The sequence below is a fragment of the Myotis davidii genome, unplaced genomic scaffold (genome assembly GCF_000327345.1).
Source record: "Myotis davidii unplaced genomic scaffold, ASM32734v1 scaffold663, whole genome shotgun sequence".
Taxonomy (NCBI): domain Eukaryota; kingdom Metazoa; phylum Chordata; class Mammalia; order Chiroptera; family Vespertilionidae; genus Myotis; species Myotis davidii.
The window spans coordinates 1452239-1476614 of record NW_006295816.1 but is presented as its reverse complement, the minus strand read 5'-3'; the positions used below and the strand labels follow the sequence as shown (position 1 = coordinate 1476614).

At 54.3% G+C, this 24376-nt stretch overlaps 2 protein-coding genes across 2 annotated transcripts in view; both read left to right on the top strand.

The window, feature by feature from the left end:
- Window positions 1–23991, top strand: part of USP4 (ubiquitin specific peptidase 4 (proto-oncogene)) — a 30930-nt gene extending 6939 nt beyond the window's left edge. Inside the window, exons 3-22 of the mRNA XM_006770591.2 lie at window positions 1556–1686; window positions 3077–3203; window positions 3772–3917; window positions 4044–4105; window positions 7138–7278; window positions 8003–8120; window positions 8374–8547; window positions 11088–11246; window positions 12181–12405; window positions 13358–13441; window positions 14279–14373; window positions 16576–16767; window positions 17571–17659; window positions 18240–18467; window positions 19802–19872; window positions 20056–20174; window positions 20445–20594; window positions 21421–21524; window positions 23363–23451; window positions 23702–23991. Of these exons, the coding sequence (XP_006770654.1) occupies window positions 1556–1686; window positions 3077–3203; window positions 3772–3917; window positions 4044–4105; window positions 7138–7278; window positions 8003–8120; window positions 8374–8547; window positions 11088–11246; window positions 12181–12405; window positions 13358–13441; window positions 14279–14373; window positions 16576–16767; window positions 17571–17659; window positions 18240–18467; window positions 19802–19872; window positions 20056–20174; window positions 20445–20594; window positions 21421–21524; window positions 23363–23451; window positions 23702–23863 (2666 nt within the window). The 3' untranslated portion in view covers window positions 23864–23991. The remainder of the gene's footprint in view (window positions 1–1555; window positions 1687–3076; window positions 3204–3771; window positions 3918–4043; window positions 4106–7137; window positions 7279–8002; window positions 8121–8373; window positions 8548–11087; window positions 11247–12180; window positions 12406–13357; window positions 13442–14278; window positions 14374–16575; window positions 16768–17570; window positions 17660–18239; window positions 18468–19801; window positions 19873–20055; window positions 20175–20444; window positions 20595–21420; window positions 21525–23362; window positions 23452–23701) is intronic.
- LOC102766754 (chromosome unknown open reading frame, human C3orf62) overlaps window positions 23917–24376 on the top strand; it is a gene marked incomplete at its 5' end in the record, with an annotated part of 4653 nt that continues 4193 nt past the window's right edge. The window contains one exon of the mRNA XM_015568275.1: window positions 23917–24026. Coding sequence (XP_015423761.1) covers window positions 23917–24026 — 110 coding nt within the window. The remainder of the gene's footprint in view (window positions 24027–24376) is intronic.

The window sequence follows — 24376 nt, the reverse complement described above, 5'->3', positions numbered from 1 at the left end:
CCTGAGGAGGACACTCTTGGTGCACCCCCTTGTGGTCTTTGTGCACAGTCTTATTGTAGTTAAGCCTTGATTGTTGTAGGTATCACTGGGAGGAATTGACCTCCAGGCCAATTGGCTGGGAGAATCGGCTGTGTCTGCAGTGGGAGAACTTCTGTGCTGGAGACACCCTTATGGGGCAGGACTTGCTTCAGTGGGGCTTTGGTGCTCACTGAGTCTGTCCCCTGTGTGTGTCCCTTATGGATCTGAGGAGTTGTAATCTGGATGGTCTCACTCTGACCTCTGGGTACACTGGCTCTTGGATACCTAAGGAGGTGCTAATTTAGCCTCAGCCTGAGGCTACCCAGCAGGAGCTATTGAGAGATCTGCAGATTCCTCTTCTTTGTTTGGGGGTTTGGAGGTGCCTAGATGAGGCTGAGCTGTGAAGCATGGCAAGCTGCTGTGGGGGCTTGGGCCTTCTTTTGGAAGTTCCAGTGCTCTCTGACCCAGCTGCAGTTTATTAGGTAATTTTCACATTGCAAAGGGCCAGGCCTTTCAGATGCAAAAGCCTCTGTGCACAGCTTGGGTGGGGCAGGGCCTCATGGAATCAACAGGGCAGAGCAAACAACTATGGCTGCTCCTCAGTCCTACCTAAGAGGCCCCGCGTCCTGGTAATCGTCCTGGTAATCGCTGCAAGCATCTCTGAGAGAAAGCCGCCCTCGAGTTCCAACTGATGCCAGACGGTCCAGTTTCTCCCCGTATGAGTCTGGGTCCCCAGAGACTCGCCTGGAACTGGAGTTCAGAGCAGTCGGGAGCTTGAGACTCCCTCCCGATAGAAAAAGACAACTGCGTCCTCAGTTGCCAGCCCTTTCCACGTGCGCCTCCGTACCTCTGCACTTTACTTCTACACCTCCTCTGAGTCTCAGTGTGCTTTTCTCTTTCCTTCTAGTTGTAGAATTTCCACTCAGCCAGCCTTCCTGTGGTTCTGGATGATGTCCGTTTCGTCTTTTAGTTGTATTTTTGAAGTGGTTGTGTGAGGCAGCAATTTCAGGTGTTTACCTATGCCGTCATCTTTGTTTTCTGACATCATTGATGTTTCTATCTCTCTCCCTTCCTCTCGGAAATCAATAAAAAAATACTAAAAAAAAAAAAAAAGAAAACTGCATCGGCTCAGTGACTCTTGGTAAATAAACTTAATTCAGTGGCTTGTTTGTTTGCTTTCTTAGTAAGTCTTGAGGGGAAGACACCATTTGACAATGCAGTTTCACTATCAGGATATTATGTTAAATGTTCATAATAATTAGCCATTTTAATTGTGGATGTACTTTGGGAATGTAAGTTGGAGCTTTTCTCTTTTAACCTCCTAGAAGGAATACCAGTTCCTCATAAAATGTTCAGAAAACATGGCTAGAGACCAAGGATAGTCAGGTCTGCTCTATTCTGGCCAGTGACTGAGTTTTGTAATTTTGTACTGTTCTGAGAAATACTTTTCTGGTTTCTGAAAAAGACATAAGAATCCTGTAAAACAAACATTTCTGGGGATAAGAGCAGTGAATTATAAGCTGTTTTTCTTTTTCAGATCCTGAGAGTCAGACCCTGAAAGAACATTTAATCGATGAATTGGACTATGTACTGGTCCCAGCTGAGGCCTGGAATAAGCTAATCAACTGGTATGGCTGCGTAGAAGGCCAGCAGCCCATCGTCAGAAAAGTGAGTACACGCGTGATCACACATGCCGGCCAGCGTCTCACTGCTCCCTGGGGACCCGCGCGTTAGGCTCTGCGGTACTGGATGTGCCTAAGTGGTTGAATGGAGGTGTGTGAGGCCTTCTTTCTAGTTCTGCCGGGAATTGTGGTTGTGAGTGGTGATGAGGGAGGCTGCTCACCTAGGCAGTGACAGTGAGTGGCCTTCAAACACCAAAGCTGGCCGTGGCGTGGGCTGTGTTTAGCGGTGCCGTGGGAACACTTGCTGCATGAAGCAAGTTCACCTGGGGTCATATGGCCATGCTGGAATGCACTGCTTCTTGTTTATCTCACAGCCTTGCTGATTCTTCTGCTTTTCCCCCTGTGCCTACGTGCCTTTGGCCACACGGTTGAATATCTCAAAAAGCAGGTTTTTATAACCCAGAGAGGAATCGCCTCTTGAAGGAAGGCAGGCCCTGGGGTGAACACCCAGATTGTTAACCCCTCTGGTAGACAGGACTCAGGAGAAGACTCCCACCCTGACGCCCACCTGTAGTTGGCTTGTCCTACCGGAGGGGGAGTCACAGGAGCCTGTGTGCCTGCTGATCGGTACTAGTCGGCATTGGGTGAATTTCTCTCTGCCTGGTCTGTTGTTCCCTCCTTAGCAGGAGGAAAGAGCTGTAGTCTTGAAGCCATGCTTCTCAGAGTCAGTAGGCCAGAGCTGCCTTCTTTTCTCCAGCCTGAAACCTGGAACCTGGAAAAGGGTTCAGGATCACAAGTTTAGGTGCATGCCAGCCTCCTGCAGAAGTGCCCTGCTGCCCAGTGCTGCCATGTGGCGAGTGTCCTGCCACGGGCTATAGCCATAGTCTCTGGTCCTGTAACTCTGACTGACGCCCGTGACGCAAGGGAGGCACCGTGACCCCGAGTAGAGATGAACAGTGCCTGCCTGTCGCGGGGGATGTTGTTTTGGTTCCATCCTGGTGCTCTTGGTTGGTCCTAATGAGTGGAAAAGGGTTTTTAACGCCTAGGCCAGATGCCAGTGGCTTGAAAAATCTGAACTTTTTGCCCTGGCCGGTTTGGCTCAGTGGATGGAGTGTTGGCCTGCGGACCCAAGGGTCCCGGGCTTGATTCCGGTCAAGGGCTTGTGCCTGGGTTGCGGGCTCGGTCCAACATGCAGGAGGCAGCCAATCAATGATTCCCTCTCATCATTGATGTTTCTATCTCTCTCTCCCTCTCCCTTCCTCTCTGAAATCAGTAAAAATATATTTTTTAAACATCTGAACTTTTGATGATCTGATCACGTAAGGAAAGTGCTCATCATGTGGGTGGATCCTGCCTTTGGCCTCCGCGGAGCCGTGTTGCTTCCAGGACTGCCCAGGTGCGGCAGTGCTGCTCCTTCACCCGCGCCTCTCTCCCAGGTCGTGGAGTACGGCCTGTTTGTCAAGCACTGCAAGGTGGAGGTGTATCTGCTGGAACTGAAGCTCTGTGAGAACAGTGACCCCACCAACATGCGGAGCTGCCATTTCAGCAAGGCGGACACCATCGGTGAGCAGCTGGGCCGGCTCTAGGCCCATTGGGGAGCGTGCAGAGCGTTGTGGCTGGTGGGAGGGAGGCTGGGTGCCCTCTTTAGACTTATTACCAGGTCATCTTGGGTTGGGGTTACCAGTCCTGACTTGGGAGCTAAGCCTAAGAGTCATATTCTATAGGACACCAGGCATGGTCCCTGCCCGCCCGACATCTGGTGGTAAAGATTGAGAAATGCGGATTCAGAGAGCTTAAAGTAACTTATTAAACAACCTCAGGGAGAAAGTGACAGCCGAGTGTTTGAAACCAGATCTATCTCAACTCCAAGGATAAGTGTTCTCACTTCTCGGTGTTGCTCTGGGCTATAAACGGGACCCAATCATCAGAGAAGGACAAGCGTAGGGAACGTTTCCAGGCCTGAGGCCAGAGGACGCCCATGGAAGATGTTGGCCTGAGGTCAGTCAGAACTTTTGATCCCGAGCGTCCTGTGGCCCTCGGAAGAGGAAGGCGGGTGGGCATTCGCTTGCCAGGGCCGTCTGCAGCCTTCCCTCTGGAGGCAGCCCTGAGCAACCTTCCTGCCTGTCCCCAGCCACCATCGAGAAGGAGATGCGGAAGCTGTTCAACATCCCTGCGGAGCGGGAGACGCGGCTGTGGAACAAGTACATGAGCAACACTTACGAGCAGTTGAGCAAGCTCGACAACACTGTCCAGGACGCGGGGCTGTACCAGGGTCAGGTAGGCGGGCCAGGCCGCCCAGCCGGCGGCTCAGCCAGGGGGAGGGTGCCAGGCATCTTCTGGTTCTGAGCAGGTCTGAAGGGAGGTGGTTCGCACATTTCACATGTGGTTCTCCTTTTCTCTCAGGTGCTAGTCATTGAGCCCCAAAATGAGGATGGCACGTGGCCAAGGCAGACCCTGCAGTCCAAGTAAGTGACCGTTTCTGCCGCGTGGCTGGGCACAGGTGTGAGAGACTCTTCCTAAGGCAGTTACCGGCGGAGGAAAACGTTTCTCGGATGAAAAAATGTATTTGACTTTATAGCCAGAGGCTGTCGTCCTGGTTGCAGGTGCCGGCCTTTGCTGGGCAGCACCTGGGCAGCGTCCATGGGAAGTGGTCAGGGGCTGTGAGTGAGGCAGGAGGTGGCTTTGTTTCTGTCGAGGCTCAGACACCTCTGTCTCAGGAGGTGCCCGTGTGGGGTGTGGAGCTGTGCATGTCCTGGGAAGGGGCAGAAGGAAGGGATGGACTCTGCTTATGGTGTAGGCTGGGGAAGCAGGGTCTGTGTTCTGCTGGTCATGGGGACAGTGTTGGTCTTTGCTCCCTTTCCTCAGTCAGGCCTTGGACAGTGACTGTGCACAGTGATGGGTTCATAGCTCCTTTGAGAATCATGGTTCATGGGTTTATGCTCAACCATGGAGCCACATCTGCCGACTCGCAGTCCCCTTCCAAAGGCTGCCTGCACAGCGGGCAAGGGGCTGGTGTTCCTGGAGCAGAGATGTGAGTGCGCGCCCATGCGGTGACCAGTGGTGTGGGGAGGGCACCGCTGAGGGTGCTGTGAAGGCAGTGATACGGCCACGTGGGCTCTGGATACTGAGATTAGTCTTAGGGGGGCTCATCCTGTGAGCAGCGTGCAGCCTGGAGGGCATCTGAGGAGCGAACGGGGAGCAGAGCCAGGGGCGCAGGCTGCGCGTGTCCCAGGGCTTCCCGCTGGGCTCGGCATGCTTGGTGCCATTGAGACCAGCTGACGTGACTGAAGCAGGACCTGTCTGGTGGAAAGGGGCCAGGAGACCAGAGGCCCAGCCAGAGTTCTGTCAGGAGCAGAGGGATCCTTCCTGGGAGGTGTGGCCTGTGTTTTCAGCATGTTGGTGGCAGAAGATGCACAACAGAGGGTGAGGTCTCCCCTCACCTGATAGGTGCACCTGAGCACCAGCTGTCTCCCCCGGATGCCTGTGTCCCAGCCTGCAGTGCCCCGCGTGTGCTTTAAGTGCCCGAGGACAGATGGCCGCCCAAGCATTTCCTAGACACCAGTCACTGTTCTGCACACGGGTCTTGCTTTTGATTTGTTTGTCAAGGGTGTCGTTTAAAAAGACTTTGTATCATGTACATTTTTGAGCAAATCCAATAGTATCCTTATGTGTATTCATCACTGGGTTTCTTTTCAACTGAATTTACTCTAAAAATTACTGACAGTATTTTCTAGAATATTTTAATCAATTGTCAAATAAAATTTTGTGTTTTTCTTTCTTTAATTTCAACCTGAAAATTGACAGGTCTTGGATATTTGTAATTGGCTTATAAGGATTTTTGCCCTTTGAAGTTCAAGGGAATAGCCCTGGCCAGTGTAGCTCAGTGGGTTGGAGCGTCATCCCATGCACTGGAAGGCCACGGATTCGATTCCTGAGCAGGACATGCACCTCGGTTGTAGGTTTGATCCCCAGTCAGGGTGTGTATGGGAGCCAACCGATCAGTGTAACTCTCACATCGATGTTTCTCTCTCTGTCTCTGTCTCTCTGTCTCTCCCTTCTTCCGTCTCTAAAATTAAAAAAAAAATTAAAGGTAATAGAATAACCAGTAAATAATTACTGCAAAGGGGAGTATTAGACCACACACCTAGAGGTCCTGTATGTCAGAATTTGCATCATCTCCTGTGGTACCTGTTCCACCCCTGAGAGAACGGAGGCGGCCGCCTCAGACCCGCCTTGGGCAGTGACTTTCTGCTGGCGTAGGAGGCGGGCTGCCTGCACCCAGGGGACAGACCTGAGACGGTGCCTGGGTAGCTGCGTGGTGGCAGGGAGGGCCCTTGGCCCGGGTGGGGCTCCCTTCACGAGCGGTCTTGAGTTCTGGGGCTCCTTCGCAGCGTGAGGATAAGGCTCTGTGAGCACAGCGAGTGGTGGCCGGTCAGGAAGGTGGGAGGTGAGAGGCTGGGAGCCCCTTCTCCCTCTCCCTCGCTGGAACTTCAGAGTGTGGAGCAGAACTCAGTTCCCTTTGGGCCCCCGGTGGTCTCCTGACCTCTGCCCACGGCCGCCGGCTACGGACAGGGTCACTCCTTATCCGGCCACATGTCGCTTTCTTCTCACAGGGACCCTGGCTGACACCAGCTCCCATGAGGCTGGGCAGGGTGCTGTGATGCGTGCGCTCATTGGTTTCTGCGCTCTGAAAATAACCCCACATCTGGAAGGAAAGCCATCCTTGTACCATTTGACACAGTGCAGAACGATTCACTCTCTGCATATTTTTATGTGGATTTTAGTAGAAAGTTGATAAAATTGATACCTATTGACTGTTTGGGGCAATTCTTGAATTAACCTGGAAGTGGGAATAAATGTAACGAAGATGCTGTGAAATGCTGAAGTAGGAGTTCGGAATAGGCTCCTCACATGTGAATTTGTGAACCGAGCACTCCCCTTGCGAAGGGAGAGCACATTGCCGGTTCTGTCTGCTGTGCTCAGGGCCAGCTGCTGGCTTTGGGACAAGTCTTTGGGTAACTCGTCTCTGCTGTTTTCTGTGTCTTTCACTGGTAACTCAGGGGAGCTCCTGAGGCTCACACTGCGGTTTACCCTCCTGAGAGACTCGGCACATGGCTACGTGGTTGAATGACCAATTAATTTCTTGAAAATAGGCTTCTTGCAATTTAAATAATTGAATATGGAGAACATTTATTTATTTAAATATGTTTTCATTGATTTTAGAGAGAGGAAGGGAGAGAGAGAAATATCAAATGATGGGAGAGAATTATTGATGGGCTGCCTCCTGCACGCCCCCTACTGGAGATCCAGCCTGAAACCCGGGCTGGGGCCCTGACCGGGAATCGAACTGTGATCTGGTTCATGGATTGATGCTCAACCGCTGAGCCACACCAGCCGGGCAAAAGGATACGTATTTCTTGAGAAGAGTCCTAAGGCATTAAATAGGGCTTGCTTTTTGCTAAAAGTCAGTAGCATTGTTTCTGCTTCTCTTTCCCAGATCAAGCACTGCGCCTAGCAGAAATTTCACTACCTCTCCAAAATCATCAGCGAGTCCCTATTCCTCTGTGTCTGCCTCTCCCATTGCAAATGGTGATAGCACTAACACCTCTGGGATGCACAGCTCCGGTGTCGGCAGGGGGTAAGAGCAGGCCCTTTCACTCGGCTCCCTCCCTCTGAGTCCTTTCTGAGCTCTTGGCTGCTGCACTAAGCTCGGGGGCCCAGGGTTCCCACTGGAACCTGCCGCGTGTGGCTTCTTGCTCCACTTCATGCTCACAGTGAAGGGTGCCTCCTGTACTGACTTAGGTTGTTTGTTCTCCCACCAGCTGGCGTTATCCCACAGCCCAAGTCACTGGTGGTCCTGGGGTCACTGGGAAAGGAAGGGCTGGCCTCTGGCAGGAGCTCTGAGGGGGTGAGGCGCTGTGGGAGAGCCCTGCCTGTTTCAGGAGCCTCTGCCACAGCACAGACAGGGTGGACTTACTCTCAGGCGCAGGCAGGACTGAGTGTGGCCTGGAGGTGGTGCAGGTGCAAGCTCTTGGTCATGGTAGCCACCGTGTTCCTCTCCTGAAGCCACCTGGCAGCTGGCCTTCTGGAGGACACAGAATTAGCCTTTGCCGCAGCCTGAAAGTGGAGAAATCACATAGCATTTGTCCTCCTCGGGTGTGCTCACCACCTGCTCTCCTATCACATCAATGGCGGGGTTGAGGGGGGGTGGCATGGCTGGGGCTGCAGAGGAGAGGGGAGAGAGCTTGTTTCGTGGGGTTATTACCAGATAATTCGAGAGGCCCTGGCACAGCCTTAAAAGGCGTCCTTAGGGCGAGTGTGCAGCACTCGCTTTTATTGGTGATGTGGGTTGTGTTTTCCAGTGGATCTGGCTTCTCTGCTTCGTATAATTGTCAGGAGCCCCCATCGTCTCATGTCCAACCCGGGCTCTGTGGACTTGGAAACCTGGGGAACACCTGCTTCATGAACTCTGCTTTGCAGGTAAAGGGGGAGCTTCAGCCTGTGACCTAGTGTGGGCGTGGGTAGGAGTGCCTGAGACCATCACCTGGGGGTTAGCTGCAAGGTGACCACCGGCATGGCCTTTGGGAGGCCGTGCCTTCCTGTGGGAGCCTTTCGGAGAATGTGCCGAGTCCTCCCTGCGGCTGGCGTTGACCTGGTTGGCCCTTTAGGACGGGTCTGCCTGGACCTGCGTGCCCTCCCGCAGGGTGTGAGCGCCGATCCCGCTCTCTTTCAGTGCCTGAGCAACACCGCGCCCCTGACGGACTACTTCCTCAGAGACGAGTATGAGGCCGAAATCAACAGAGACAACCCTCTGGGGATGAAGGGCGAAATCGCAGAGGCCTACGCAGAGCTCATTAAGCAGATGTGGTCTGGGAGGGATGCTCACGTGGCGCCTCGCATGTTCAAGGTGGGCCGATGTCTGTGCCGCCCCACGTGGGGGAGAGTGTCATGTGGTCATGGGGCATTCTTTTCTTTGCATTTTGAGATTAAGATGGAACCTGAGCCTGGCCAGTGTGGGCCAGGGGTTAAGTGTTGATCTAAGAACCAGGAGGTCATGGTTCAATCGCCAGTTAGAGCACACGCCTGGGTTGCGGGCTTGATCCCCAGTGTGGGGCGTGCAGGAGACAGCTGATTTATGATTCTCTCATCATTGATGTTTCTCTCTCCCTCTCCCTCGCTCACTGAAATCAATAGAAATATATATTTTTTAAAAAGATGGAATCTGAGACTAGGAACACCACATGATCAGACCCTTCTTTCTTGTTGGTCAGCCATTTAGTGCACTTACCTTCAGTGACCTCAGCCCCACCGCTGGGCTGGGGTACTTGAGAAGTCTTTTATCAGCTGGTTGCTCAGAATGCTGTGTTCTGTGGTGCCGACCTTTAAATAGACAGCAGCTTAAGCCGGACCTTAAAAATTCAAGTTGAGTTCCAGTATCATCTGAAGCTGCTCCCAGGTCTCTGAGCCGGGAACCTATACCCACAGTGGTTTGAGTTGGGCCTCCTGAGTTAGGAATGGGGTTGGCATTATTGGAAGGTGAGGTGAGGGGCAGTGAAAGAAGATTGGGGAGGCCTGACTGGTGTGGCTCAGTGGTTCCATTCCCTTCAGGGCACATACCCAGGCTGTGGGCTTGATCCCCAGTATGGGGCATGCAGGAGACAGCGGATTGATTATTCTCTCGCATCAATGTTTCTCTCTCTCTCTCTCTCTCTCTCTCCCTCTCTCCCTCTCTCTCTCTCTCCCCCTCTCCTTCCCTCCCTCCCTCTCTCTCTCTCCCTCCCTCCCCCTCCTCCCCCTCTCCTTTTCTTTCTCTCTCTCCCTTCCCTCTGAAATCAATAAAAATACCTTAAAAAAATAAAAAAGAATAAAATTGAGGAGGAGATGGGCAAATGGCAGTGGGCGCTTGGAGTAACTTGGTCGTCCCGTTGCCCTAAATGTGTTTCCTGCGGAGAGGGAGTGCCCTGCCTCCATGTTGTGAAATGTGGGAAGTCCTCTTTTGCCTGCACCCTGGGCTTCCAGGAGCCTTCATGGAGCACGTGGTAAAGACAGGCTTTTTTTTTTATATTTTATTGATTTTTTACAGAGAGGAAGGGAGAGAGATAGAGTTAGAAACATCGATGAGAGAGAAACATCGATCAGCTGCCTCCTGCACACCCACCACTGGGGATGTGCCCGCAACCAGGTACATGCCCTTGACCAGAATCGAACCTGGGACCCTTCAGTCCGCAGGCCGACGCTCTCTCCACTGAGCCACACCGGCCAGGGCAGACAGGCATATTTTTGATTCCAGGAGGAGAAGTTAAAGTCTTAGATGGTTCATTGAAATTGAAAACTAATTCTTTTCACCCCCATGGTCATATTCATTCCTGGGAAATATAATTGAGTTCCTTTCACATAGTAAGTCACAAAGAGGCTGCAATTGGGTAACAACACATTGGGCTGATGCTCATGTCAGCAGCAGTGTTTAGAGAGATGAGGGGTGCGAGGAGCTTCCCCGATGACGGACACCGCTCTGCGCTGTGGGTGTGGGAGCCACGAGGCACTTGGAATGTGGTTAGGGTGAACGAGGAGCTGCATTTTTTATTGTATTTAATTAATTTAAATCTGAGTGCACATGTGGCTGGTGGCTCTGCTGTTGGCACAGGGTAGAGCAGTGGCTCCAGCTTTAGGCTCATGAGAATCTCCGCTTCTGCAGGTCTGGGTGGGCCTGGGATGTGCGTTGCCAGCACGCTGCCCGGCGAGGCTGGTGTTGCCGGTGGGGAGCGCACTCTGAGGATCGCTGTGTAGGTCAGCGCCAGGCACGGTATTGGCTAGGCCAGCAGGGCTGCTGTGTACCTTTGTAAAGCTCTCCGGAGGCTGAACCAGAGACGTTGGAGCAGCACTCATGTCTGTTCTAGGAGGTGGGCGGCTCAGGGGCCACCTTCGCTCTTCTGTGGGGCAGGGGAGGTTCCAGAGCCGCTGTCATCCCGGCTTTCTGACCCAAGGCCTCTCGGTGAGAACTGCCGTCCCCTTTACGGCCCTGGAAGCATTAATCGGGCTATTCAGTCAGATGCCCCTTCCTGTCCCAGCTCACGGCAGCGCTTTCTGTTCTCTCTCTCTCTCTCTCTCTCTCTCTTTTTTTAATCCTCACCCCAGGATATTTTTCCCATTGATTTTTAGAGAGTGTGGAAGGAAGGAAGGTGGGAGAAAAAAGAGAGACATCCATGTGAGAGAGACACATCAATCAGTTGCCTCCTGCACATGCCCCGGCCCAGGCCAGGACTGGGCCTGCATCCCAGGTACATGCCTTTGACCAGGAACCAAACCCAGACCTTTTGGTACTCGGGTGGAGGCTCTAACCATCAAGCCAACCCGGCCAGGGCTGCAGAGCTACTTTTTATGACAGTTTCCTGTCTGACTTCCCTGACTCGTATTCTTCTGTCCTCCGGTGCCCTGGCTTTGTCGCAGACCCAGGTGGGCCGCTTCGCCCCTCAGTTTTCTGGCTACCAGCAGCAGGACTCCCAGGAGCTGCTCGCCTTCCTACTGGACGGGCTGCATGAAGACCTGAACCGCGTGAAGAAGAAGCCCTACCTGGAGCTGCAGGACGCCAACGGGCGGCCCGACGCGGTGAGTCATGGCGCCTTTGGAGCATCGTCTTCCAGAGACGCTGCCGCTACGAGGGTCGCAGGGACGCTCTTGGTTCTTTTGAGCATTGGTGCTGGAGCCTGGTGGCCTGTTGCCGTTGGTGATGTGGCCGTGGCTCCTGGTAGAGAAATGCATTCCAGGTCAGAGAGCGAGAGGGTTGCTCAGGCCGCTCCTGCTGCTCCCTCATGGCGTCTTCATATTGCAGTCAGTTGGATATCATTTCATTGGTGACGCGGAGACTGGGGCACGCAGAACTGGGCAGTGCCAGGGTGTGCGCTCAAAATAGTTTCTATACTATTACTAGGGCATTTACACCTCTTACCTTGATTTTCTGATCTAGGAAAAGGGAACTCAGTGTACAAGTTCCCCTGTCACGGTGGAATGGCCCATGTAGACACTTTAAAGCACATTGACATCGCAGAGGAACAGCCACCAGAAGCCACAGGCTCGCTGAAGGGCTCGGAGCTTGGGAAGCCTGTGCCCGCGGTGCTCTCAGTGCCGCTGTCTCCCTCACGGGCCGGACCGCTGCCTTGCTTCGGACCGCTGCCTTGCTTCCTTAATTCTCTGTCAACACCCCAATTGTGTGATGGGCGTGGAGCTGCCTCACGGTCCATCAGAGCTTTTCCCCTTTAATCTTTACCTGAGAATACATTTTTCATTGATTCTAGAGAGAGAGACATTGATGTGAGAGAGAAAATCTATTGTTTGCCCCTTGCATGCACCCTGACGAGGGATCAAACCTGCAACCTGGGTATGACGGGGGGCAAATCCTCACCCGTTTGGTGCCCGGGGGACATGCCAGCCAGCTGAGCCATGCCTCAGGGCTCCGTCTCGGTTTCGCGGTGAAGCGTTGTGGACGCCGGGTAAAGGACCGAGGGTGTTGCCAGTGTCATTTCTCTTTTCTCTTTTCTCTCAGGTGGTGGCCAAGGAGGCCTGGGAGAATCATCGGCTGAGGAATGACTCTGTGATTGTGGATACGTTCCACGGTCTCTTCAAATCGACTTTGGTTTGCCCAGAATGTGCTAAGGTTTCTGTGACCTTTGACCCATTTTGTTATCTAACTCTCCCGCTGCCCTTGAAGAAAGATCGTGTCATGGAGGTCTTCCTGGTCCCCGCTGACCCCCGCTGCAGACCTGTGCAGGTGAGAGCCGGGCACCCTCCCAGCGCCTCCGTTTGAGTGGTTTCCAGACCCAGAGTGGGGCCGCTTCCATCTCCCTCAGCAGAAGCTCATCAGCTGCCACGCAGAGCCCTTGGCACTTGCCTCAGTGCCCTTGGCCTCCATCAGGCCTTCGTGGAACCCCTTTATTCAGAGCCTCGGCGAAGGGCTCCCGGCTGCTCTGCCACCTTTCCCCAGGCTTCCCTCAGCTGCAGGAGCCTGGCTCACTGCTCGGGGGTCCTTGAACTGAACGTTTGGGACTCAGAAGCAGGGCACTGTCTGGGTCAGGTTCCCCTCGGCCAGCCAGGAGAGCTAGGCCGGAACCAAAGGCCAGGTGGCTCACTGCACGACGGTACTGAGCTTCCTGGTATTCCTTTCTTCATCTCTAAAGAAAGGTGCTTGTGGGGCTGCTTGGCAGTTGTATGATTTTAATAGTTCTTTGAAGAACATGGTTAAGAATAAAATAAAACCGTGTTGCCCTGGCCGGTTTGGCTCAGCGGATAGAGCGTTGGCCTGCAGACCGAAGGGTCCTGGGTTTGATTCTGGTCAAGAGCACATGCCCAGGTTGCAGGCTCTGTCCCCAGTAGGGGGCGTGCAGGAGGCAGCCAGTCAGTGATTCTCTCTCAGCATTGATGTTTCTCTCTCTCTCCCTCTCCCCCCTGAAATCAATAAGAAATACATTAACAATAAATAAATACATAGAATAAAGCTGTGTTCAGAGGGAGAGAGTCGGCCCGCACCTGTGCTCTGGACAGTGAGCGGGTGCTGGTGCGGAAGCCCTGCCTGTTGGCTCTGCCGGCCGCCTGTCTGGCCCTGTCCTCCCTGTAGGCTGTTTCTGGGAGGACACCCCTGCCCTCCCCCGTGCATGCTCTTCCCGCTTCTCTCCTGCCGTTCGTGGCGCGCCCTTGCCTCTTCCTCACCCCCGTCTCCTTTGCAGTACCGCGTGACTGTGCCGCTGATGGGCGCCGTGTCGGACCTGTGCGAGGCTCTCTCCCAGCTGTCTGGCGTTGCTGCAGAAAACGTAAGGCAGGGCGGCAGTGCCCTCAGCCGGTGGGGGCACTTCAGAGTCCTTTGGAGTTTGTTTTCAACCTTGTAGCCACTTTTGGGGGGTGGTTCTTATTGGCGAGCACGGAGGTGATGGCGCCGGATGCTCAGGACCCTGGCCCTGCTCACTGTGCCCACTGCTGCCGAGACCTTCCCTCCCAGACCCGTCCGGGGACACAGCTCTCCTCCACTGGGGTCAGAAGGGCTCTGCTCTTAGCTCTGCCACCCCTTTCTACAACCTCCCTTATGAGAGGGGGTAGAAGTTCTTTCCTGCCCCGAACTCTGGTGTCTGTTGTGATGTTCTTGATAGAAATCTGTGTTTAGAAACAACTGCCCGAGCTGGGCTTCCTGTGGCCGGGCTGGTTTGGAGGTGGGCCGAGGGAAGCGCCCCCGGGCATGAGGGCCCGCTTCCCGGACGCTCCCAGCCCGCAGTGCCCTTGCTCCTCCCCTCCCCTCGCTCCGCTGCTGGTCCCAGGCAGTGGTGCTGTGGGTGGTCCGTCTTGCCCTGTGCTGAGCGGGTCTGGAGACTTCCAGCCCAAGAACACGTCAGAGACTTCTGGACGACTTCCCGTCTCCATCAGCACTCACCCAACCACCCTGCCTCTTGGGCAGAGCCCACGGCAGACTCGGTCAGCCGTGGCCAGCGTGCCTTTAGCTGGTGCAGCTGTGCCGCTCCCCCGCAGGCCTCGGCCCTGAGCTTGGGTCGGTTACAGGGTGCGCTCTCTGGACGCACACTTCTTTCATTTGTCCCTCGGTTTGAAGCAGGTGTACTCTTAATCCGTCCGGTAATCCTTCTGCTCCTGTTGATTCTTAGATGGTGGTCACAGATGTGTATAATCATCGCTTCCACAAAATCTTCCAAATGGATGAAGGGTTAAACCACATCATGCCGCGGGATGACATTTTCGTGTGAGTACTCAGCGGCTTCGGCTGCAGGGTCCCAGGAAACAGTTGAGGTTTCCCTGCTCGTGTCTCCAGAGCAGAAGTCTGGCAGTTGGGGCCCGTGTGGATCTGCCCTCACCCCTGGGTGCCAGAGGTGGGTGTTAGGGAACTGCGGGCAGCCATCCGTGCTAAGCACCTCCTGGGCCTTCAGAGCCAGACATTCCAGATAGTTCTCGGCATGAACACAGCCTTTCGTCAGCAGTTGCTACCTGAGAAGAAGGCCTTTGCTATTTAGTGGTCCGGCAGGCGGTGTTGCTGTTAGAGATGCCTTTCTCAGGAACAGGCCCAGCGTGGGAGGAGCCTTGGGAAGACACAGATGTCCAGGGAGCGCTCCTCCTTCCTCCATGCACAGGCCTGGCCCCTGAGGCTGGTGCCATGGCGAGGGACAGGGCTGATTTAAGAGCCTTTTTCAGCTCCAGATGCTTTGAGCTCTGAGACTCAGCTTCCTCATTCCTGTGGGGACAGCGCACTCCAACCCCAGCTGGTCTCCCTGGCCTTCCCAGCTCCTGCTTCGGGGTTGCCCTTGTAGCAAGTCTGTGCGCCCCCCTCGCCGAGTGTCAGCCGGCCTGCGCCCCCCGCCTCCTACCTGCTGTCTCCTTCCTTCCTCTTGCTCGCTGGCCTTTGGTGGAGAGGGCGTGTAGGGTTTTGTCGGTTTTGTTTCCGGGTGAGCAGTGCACCACACGACAAGGGCCTTTCCTTCCTTTTATGTTTTGCCCTGTGACGCCTCGGTCACTCTAAAACGAATGGCCCTCGACCACACCCTCGACCCCAGCTCTGTTCCCACTTGCCGGGCAGCCTCCCTCCTCAGAGCATCTTCCCTCCCTTTGCAAACGGAGGGCCTGAGGCTCACCCTGGGCCGCAGCCTAGGGCATGTCCATTCTGACCCCAAGTCCTTACTGGAAACCAAGGCTTGTACACAGCTGAGCTGAGAACTGGGTGTTGCCCGTGAGGAGGTTGGCAGACCCCGTCAATGAAGGGAACTACACAGACTTGAGGGCCAACCGCAGGAACGCCCATTGTTTTCAAGGTGCATTGAAAATTGTCTCAGGAAAACACCATAGCAGCACCTGGTACTCTGAGCGTGTGGTGCGGTGCTGCTGAGAGACGGCCTGCCACCTGGCCCGTAAGGCGGGGATGGTGTGGCCACTGAGGAAACAGACTTGGACGTTAGGGGCGTGGCCTGGTCACAGCAGCCAGAAACTGGCAGGATGGACCTGGAGTCTGGGCCAGCCTCACTCCAAGCCCTGGTTCGTGACCTTGATGTTAGACCACCAGGGCCTTACCCTAGAGCACTGGGCGTCCTTGAGGTCCGAAAGATTGGCGACCGCTTCCCTAGAGCACACCTCGGACTTTTTGTGAGATTTAAAAACAAACTCCCACATTTATTGTAGTCAGAACTGCTGGCCAGGCATCTGGGGCGGGGTGTGTTTGTGTGATTGTGTTTATAGTTTTCAAAAATTGAATCAGTAAGTTTGTGTCTCCCCCTATAGGAAGAGGGAAAGACTACAGTCGGTTGCCAGCAATTTTGGTAACATCTGTTCCAGGATAAAACATCTAAATCTCCTCAGTCCCATGTATTCACTAAGTAAGACACATTTTTCAAAATCATTGATTTGTATTTACCAGTTTCTTTGGTTATCACTGATTTTTTAAAAATTTAGATAATGATTCTTTTACTTCAGTGTTTTTGAACAAAAATGACAAGCAATTCATTTTATAAATCTGCTTCTTCATTTGAAATAAAGGGTCTTTGGCTGATTCTCTAGGTGTACATCTTGTATAATATTTTGTTTTATTAAAGGACAGGGCACTGAGAATGCTTTTTTAAAAGTTGAATTCCTGGTGACAAACAATGTGTTCGGTGGCCGGGCCCCTGTGTGTCTCTGTGTCTGGAGTGATGGGCCGGATGACAGCTGGCGGCTGTGCTGGTCCCGCTGAAGGACCACAGGCTGTGCTTGGGGAAGGATCCATGAGCCCCGAGTCCCGGGTTGCGTAGTGACCCTCCTTGGGACCAGCCTCTGGAATTGCCTTGAACATGGATTCTCTGCCCTTCGTGCTAAAGTGTGCTCTGTCCCCGTCACCATAGTCATGGCCACCATGTAGCTGCAGCTCAGATCTCTGTCGCTCAGGGGGACCTGCTCCTGACTGCCCCTCTTATGTGATTGACAGGTACGAGGTCTGCAGCACCTGTGCCGAGGGCTCGGAATGCGTCACGCTCCCCGTCTACTTCAGGGAGAGGAAGTCCCGGCCGTCCAGCCCCTCCTCCGGGGCAGTGCTGTATGGGCAGCCGCTGCTGGTGTCGGTCCCCAAGCACACGCTGACCCTCGAGTCTTTGTACCAGGCTGTGTGCGAGCGGATCAGGTTGGTTCAGGACAACGCTTTGCTTGTTACCTGAAATCAGTGCGGGCGCAGTCCCAGACCGCCGGCGATGCTTCCGCGTGCCGGCCCCTGGGAGGGCCAGGCAGGTGCTGTGGGCGTGGGGCACATCTTCAGCACCATGACTCGGGGCGCCTACGCTTCCTTCTGTCCCTGGAGGCATGTTTGTCACAGCTGTCAGTCACCTGCGTTAGGAAGTCTAGTGCTTGGGTTGTATTTTGTATTTGAATAAAATTTTTGAGCCCTGAAGGCTTGGCTCAGTGGATAGAGCGTCAGCCTGCGGACTGAAGGGTTCGAGGTTTGATTCCAGCCAAGGGCACATGCCTGGGTTTCGGGCTAATCCCCAGCAGGGGGCGTACAGGAAGCAGCCAATCAATGATTCTCTCTCATCATTGATGTTTCTAGCTCTCTCTCCTCCCTTCCTCTCTGAAATCAATAAAGAAATATATTTAGGGGGATAAGGAACATTTGTAATATCTTAATCAATAAAGGGAAAAAATAAAAAAATTTTGAAGAATCCCACTGTCATTCTGAAGCGGGTAATTAACATCACTGGGAAATGCTTTTGAAATGACGGTGCCACGTGACGTGGAAAACACCTTCCTGGCGTCGTCAGCGACTTGGGAGCCAGGCACCTTGTCCTTCAAGTGCTGAGCCACCACGTGATTTTACAGCCTTGTATTGAAATTGGCTTGTGGGTAACTCCACACATTATGAACTACCTGTAGGTGAGTAGTGGGGACAAATACGTAAGTGTTACAGCTGACCATTTTTCTTTCATTTTCAAGCCGCTACATCAAGCAGCCGTTGCCCGAGGAGGTGGGCAGCTCGCCCCTGGAGCCCGGAGCCTGTAATGGCTCCAGAGGCAGCTGTGAAGGTGAGCACTGGCCACGCTGTGGAGCTGGCTGACCAGCCCCTCCGGGCCTCCCCATTCCAGAGGTGCACAGAGACAGAGGCTCTGGGCGGGGGGCGGGGGGGGGCTCTGCCTGGAGAGCAGACTCAGGAGGCCCCTGCTGCTGCCCGCCGTCTACCTGGCACCTCGAGGACTCTGCCTAGGCGTGTGGGCCTGGCTTCAGCTGAGCAGACGCAGCCGAGTGGGACTTGTCCAAGGTCACGAGACAGTGAGGGTTTGATTCTGATCCGTTGGGATTACAAAGTAGGTGCTTCTTGCCCGGCTGGCGTGGCTCGGTTGGTTGAGCGTCAACTGTGTACCAAGAAGTTGCTGGTTGGGTTCCGGGTCAGGGCACATGCCCAGGTTGTGGGCTGGATCCCCAGTAGGGGGCGTGCAGGAGGCAGCCAATTGAGGCTTCTCTCTCTCCCTCTCCCGCTCTCTCTAAAAATCAATAAAAAGTTTTTTCAAAAACCTGGAAGGAAACACCACAGTTAGACACTAAAGAAAATGTTAATATCAACATAGTGGCAAGTTGTGTATAGGAGACTTTTTGTTTGTGTGCCAGGGGAAGACGAGGAGGAGATGGAGCACCTGGAGGAAGGCAAAGAGCAGCTCTCCGAACCCGAGGGCAGCTGGGAGGACGAGCTGGGAAGCGACCGGGGGGAGACCACCCAGAGGAAGAGCCCAGGCCGGCCCTGCCCCCAACGGCTTTTCACCTTCAGCCTCGTGAACGCCTATGGGACGGCCGACATCAATTCACTCACAAGCGACGGGAAACTACTGAAACTCAGCTGTAAGCGCTGCCTCTCCTTCAGGCGGGCTCTTTGGGGACCCAGGATCTGTTTGAAAATACCTGCTCAGCACTTACTGCTTCGGGTGTTCATGGCCTCCGTGTATCTCCGGGAACAGACGTGTGTGTTGCTTTTCTCTGAAGCTCCCCAAAGACTGTTTAAGAGACACTGAGGCCCTGGCTAGGGAGGTCCGTGGGTCCCAATGTGCGAGGGTTGTGGGTTCGATCCCCAGTCAGGGCTCATACAAAGAAGCAATGGATGCATAAGTAAATAGAACAACAAATCAATGTTTCTCACTCCCTCTCTGCTTCCTCTCTCGAAAATCAGTAAACAGATTATTAAAAGAGACACTGTGCACATAGGCACACATGTTCACACACACACACTGCCCGCTGGACAGGCTCTTCTGTCCTCGACAGCTTCAGGGGACGCACCTCCCTCTACTCCCACCCTTCCCAGCCCATGCTCCTGGTGGCAGCATTTCCCGGACATGGCTCACTTGGGCAAATGATGCATTTCTCTTTGGCTCCTTAAGGATGCTCATGGCTGGGACCCAGCTCGGGGATGGTCCTGGGTTTTGTCGGCTCTCTGTTCTGTGGGGCCTGCCCTCGGACCGAAAGAGGGTCCACACGGATGTGCGTCGGATGTGACAGCACAGGGACGGGACGCCTGCACGGGCCGGAGGGCAGCTGCGCAGCTGCTCTGTCCTCAGCCTCCTCCCCGGAGGAGGAGGCACTGGGTCCTTTAGCTCGCCAGCCATTCTCCTTTGCTGTCCTTCTTTAAAAATCTTTAACAGTTTCATTGAGATCTTCTTGAGCTCGTTCTCACTCTGCAGCTCCCTCTCTCTGGGCAGCTTTCTCCTTTTGGAAATTGTCTTGCAATTTCTAGCGATTTTCTGGAACTCCAGTCTGACTCCTCAGCGCAATCTCCCCCCCACTCCACCCCCACGCTGGGGCCTGGAAAACGCCTTCGGGCAGGAGGCGGGCCACTGGGTGGCAGGCTTTCTCGGCCCGTGTCCCGGGTCTGAAGTAGGTGTGTCAGTCTTACCTGGTCAGGTTTTCTTACGGTTTAAGGCCGGAGGGCAAATCCAGCCGCTGTTGCTCCATTCTTTCAAACCCCATGTGGTTAGCAGCCGTGGAGCTTGTTTGTGCCGTGAGGAGATCTTTGCCGAAGGATGTGGGGCCAGGGGTTCGGAGTTGGCTGGCTGAGGGCAGAGCATTGCTCCTGGCAGTGGCTGGTGATGGCGGCCAGTGCTGGTGCGCAGCCTGCGTGTGACCTGAAGAGCTCCCCCCATTGTTGGCCCTTCACTCACGAGTGACACTTGGGTCCCCCACAGCTCGGTCCACCCTGGCCATCGACTGGGACACGGAGACCCGGAGCCTGTATTACGATGAGCAGGAGTCTGAGGTAGGCCCGTCGGGGCCTGGGCGGCGGTGCAGGGTCTGCTCTGGCTGGGCGTGGGGGTCTGTCAGCTCCGCAGCAGCTTCTGCTTTGGGCCGAGTGACAGCACCAGCGAGGCTCCATGACGGCTTGTGAGGCCGCAGCTGCCGGGAGGTCTCGTCTCCCCGCAGAACTCGCTTGTTCCCACAGGCCTTCGAGAAGCACGTGAGCATGCTGCAGCCTCAGAAAAAGAAGAAGACGGCCATGGCCCTGCGGGACTGCATCGAGCTCTTCACCACCATGGAGACGCTTGGGGAGCACGACCCCTGGTAGGACCCCGCCCGGCGTCTGGCGCCGTGGGGCCAGCGGCATCCACACAGCCCTTCACATGTGCACGTCACTGACGTCGCCGACCCAGCGACACAGACCTTTCCCTGCGGGTTGTGTTTTCCAGACTGAGAAAGCCCCCCGTTTGGGAAGGTGACTTAGAGCCGCTTGCTGCGGGCAGGAAGGGGTGTGGGCTGTGCGATGCCTCCAGGCGGCGCCCCGGGGCCTCGCTCCCTGCCTCCCCGCAATGGAGGTTTCCCTTTTCCCTTCAGGTACTGTCCCAACTGTAAGAGGCATCAACAGGCCACGAAGAAGTTTGACCTGTGGTCCTTGCCCAAGATCCTGGTGGTGCACCTCAAACGTTTCTCCTACAGCCGGTACTGGAGGGACAAGCTCGACACGGTCGTGGAGTTCCCGGTCAGGTGGGTCCCGGGACTCTGTCACTGGGACGTTAAACAGGAGGAGAGCTGGGCACCGATGGGCAGAGGGTTTGCCATCAAAGACTTGGCTGCAGGAGGGGGTGTGTGGCTGGGCTCTGGGAGGTTAGACTTCAGCTATTGCCCTCCCCCTCGTCCCACAGGGCGAATGGGATTATTGGGGCTGCAGGTGGGATCGCAGACCCACCACGCTCCTGTCCCAGGCTAGGGAGGGGCACTGGCTGTCTCCTCGGGTCCTCTCAGGTCCCAGAGTCCAGAGTGAGACCGACACAGGAAAGTAAGACAACAAGATAGGGTTCCACCACAAGAGGCAGTTTTTAAAATGCTTTGGGGGTCGGGGCGGGTGGACAGAGACGTGTATTTGCCCACATAAAGGCGTCAGTGGAAGAACTTAGGTGGTGAGCATTCAATATTTGTTGGGAAAAAATTAATTTTTCTGTATGTTTGACATTTCCAAAATAAAATACGGGATGGGATAAAGCTTTCTGGGGCCCATTCTGGTTTACCTTCAACGTTTAAGGCTCCGCTGGTAGTTTCGAGAGTGACGGCCATCTCTGCATAGCCCTGACGCCTGGTCTGTGCGAGAGCTGCCTCGCCGTTCGGTTTGGGTTTGGGGCTCCCGGGAAGCGTCTCTTTTGCAGCCTGAGCAGGTCAGCGGTCAGAACAGCCAGGCCTGTCTGCGTGTTCATCCCTCTGCAGCGGGTGTTGGAGCGCCTCCCTCGGGTCTAGTCCGCAGCATAAGGGGGTTGCTGGGTCACCCCGACTTGCTCTGAGTTTAATGTCGTTAAGGCTGTTTTTGTTTTGTGCTTAGAGGTCTGAACATGTCCGAGTTTGTCTGTGACCCGTCGGCAAGGCCGTACGTGTATGACCTCATTGCCGTGTCCAATCATTATGGAGCCATGGGGGTTGGCCACTGTAAGTACCGGCATCCGTTCCCTCTAACCTCGCCCAATGCCCTCTGCCCGTCGGCCCTCTCGAGCCCCTTCCTGCTGCCAGGCATGGCCTTTGAGCACTTGTGTTCCACAGCTCCATGGGCCGCAGGCCTTTTCCATACTGTTGCCCCTTCATTTGCAAAATTTTTTTGGTTTTCATATTCTTTTTTAAAATATTTTTATTGACTTCAGAGAGGAAGAGAGAGGGAGAGAGAGAGAAACATCAATGATAAGAGAGAATTATTGATCGGCTGCCTCCTGCACGCCCCACACTGGGGATCGAGCCCACAACCCAGGCCTGTGCCCTGACCGGGAATCGAACCCTGACCTGGTTTATAGGTCAACGCTCAACCACTGAGCCACCGTGCCAGGCTGATTTTCATATTTTAATCCAATAATCCCATCTCTGGGAACCTGTCCTAAGGAAATGATATTGGGGAAAGCTTTATGCACAAAGATACTCATCTATAATAATAAAAGTGTAATATGCTAATTCGACTGACGTCCTTCTGGACAAAGCCGGGCTACGAAGGAAGCCCGGGTCCCGGGTGCCAGAGGGAAGCCGGTGCCGGCAGCTGGGGGAAGGCCTCCGGTATTTATAACCGCGAAGAACCAGTGACAGCATGGCGCTCAGGAGCTGGCACGCTGTCCATCGCACCACACAGTGAAGGGAGATGCCGTGACAGGCTGTGAGACCACAGAATCCATCCTTAGGGAAGGTGGTGTCACAACTCTGTGAAAACCAAAGGCAGCCCTGACTGGTTTGGCTCAGTGGATAGAGCGTCGGCCTGCGGACTGAAGGGTCCCGGGTTCGATTCCGGTCAGGGGCATGTACCTGGGTTGCGGGCACATCCCCAGTGGGGGGTGTGCAGGAGGCAACTGATCAATGTTCCTCTCTCATTGATGTTTCAACTCTCTATCCCTCTCCCTTCCTCTCTGTAAAAAATCAATAAAATATTTTAAAAAAAGAAAAAACCAAAGGCAAGGAAACGGGTTGGAGAAGCCTCGGAGGAGACACACCAAGATGCTAATTTTACTTTTTCCTCCTTGCTCTGCGGTGTTTCCCCAAAACTTCTGTGTTTGTGGGTTTGCATTTTTAACGAAAAGAGCTGGTCCATTTTCTACCTGTTTATGGAAAGGTGTTTGTAATGGGGAGGTGAGGAGCTGTGTTTCTCCCTACCCCTTTCCTGCCACCACAGCCAGTGGGGACCCCAGGAGATGACGCCATGGAGGCGCCAGTTCCATTTCAGCACTGTCATTTCTGGGAGCCTGGGTGGAGCAGGAATTGGGCATGGCTGTTGGCATTGCTGTTGTAAACACCTCCTGCTTAGAAATAGCACAAAATCAAGACAGGAAGTGTTGCCTGTGGGGGCTGCTGGATCACTGTGAGGAGCTATTACCCAGCCACGGGCTCTTGACTCACAGCTGTCGAGAAAGATGGGTTGAAGTCTGTCCACATCCAAGCTCTGCCAACACCCCAGATGCCCACAGTGTCCCTCCCCGGGTCTGCCCACAGGCTTCAGAGGCAGAGGGCAGCAGTAGACATCCTGGGCATGGACAGGGGTTCACCCTTTTTAAAAATTGTCTCCCAAAATTAAAGCGTTGGTTCTTGACAGCTCCATTTTTATCCTCTTCAAGCCCTTTTGAGTTTTTTTACAACGGAAATGAGTAATTTTTGGCTGTTAAGACACAAGCTGTAAATTACTTCTAGTGTCAGGGTCTGTATTTCTCATTGTTTGGAGTCTTGTTTAGTGCAAGCCTGGTCCGCTGGCCCGGTCAGCTCTCTGGTGGCGGCTAGAGCATTTCCTTTTGGCTTGGCAGACACTGCGCACGCGAAAAACAAACTGAACGGGAAATGGTATTACTTTGACGACAGCAACGTGTCCCTGGCCTCCGAGGATCAGATAGTGGTGAGTGAGCCACAGTGCCTGCTTCCCCGTGATTTCCACGTTCCCTAATTGGTGATCCCATCTCTGGGAATCTGTCCTCAGGAAATGACATTGGGGAAAGCTTTATGCACAGAGATACTCATGTATTTATAACAAAGATGAGTGACAGCATGGCAGATCCCCGAGTGCGAGCTCAACAGTGAGACAGAGAAACTGGGCAGAACGGGTGACTTTCCAGCCAGTAATGGACGTCTCCCCTCTCGTGTTTTAGACAAAAGCAGCTTACGTGCTGTTTTACCAACGTCGAGACGATGAGTTTCATACGCCGCCTTCCCTCGCCGGCTTTCCTGGCTCCTCCGATGGAGGAGCGCGACCCAGCAGCTCCCAGCAGGGCCTGGGGGAGGAGGCGGCCTGCAGCATGGACACCAACTGACCTGCCCCCCCTCCCCCAATGTAACCCCCGAAGACTACTAGTGTTTGGTCTAAAAACCAGATGAGGAAATTCCCTTCTTTTATGAGCAGAAGAAAAAAAAGCCCTTTTGTTCAGAAGGGTTATGTCAAGAGGCTGAATTATTATTTTCCTTTTTAAGTCGGCGGTGAGGTTGCCATAGGACCTGTGAGCTGGTTGGGGGGGGGCACAGTGCGGTGTGGATGGATGGATCCCAAGGCGCCGCAGGCACAGCTGTCAGGAGGCTGCTGGGGCAGCTGCCCACCACTGGTCACCCCAGGAGTCCCCCCCAGCAAACACCCCCTCCCTCGGCTGGGTTTGTGTTCCAGCCATCGGTCATCTTGGCGTTTCCCCCAAGTGCAGGTTGTGGGGTCTCCTGCCCCTTAGTCTTCAGGGGAACCTCTCAGTGCTGTCCTGTTGCTGCGCCCCTCCTCCCTGCGCCCCTCCCTCCTCCCTGCGCCCTGAACTCCTGCACCGAGGGCCTTGGTGAGCGGTCAC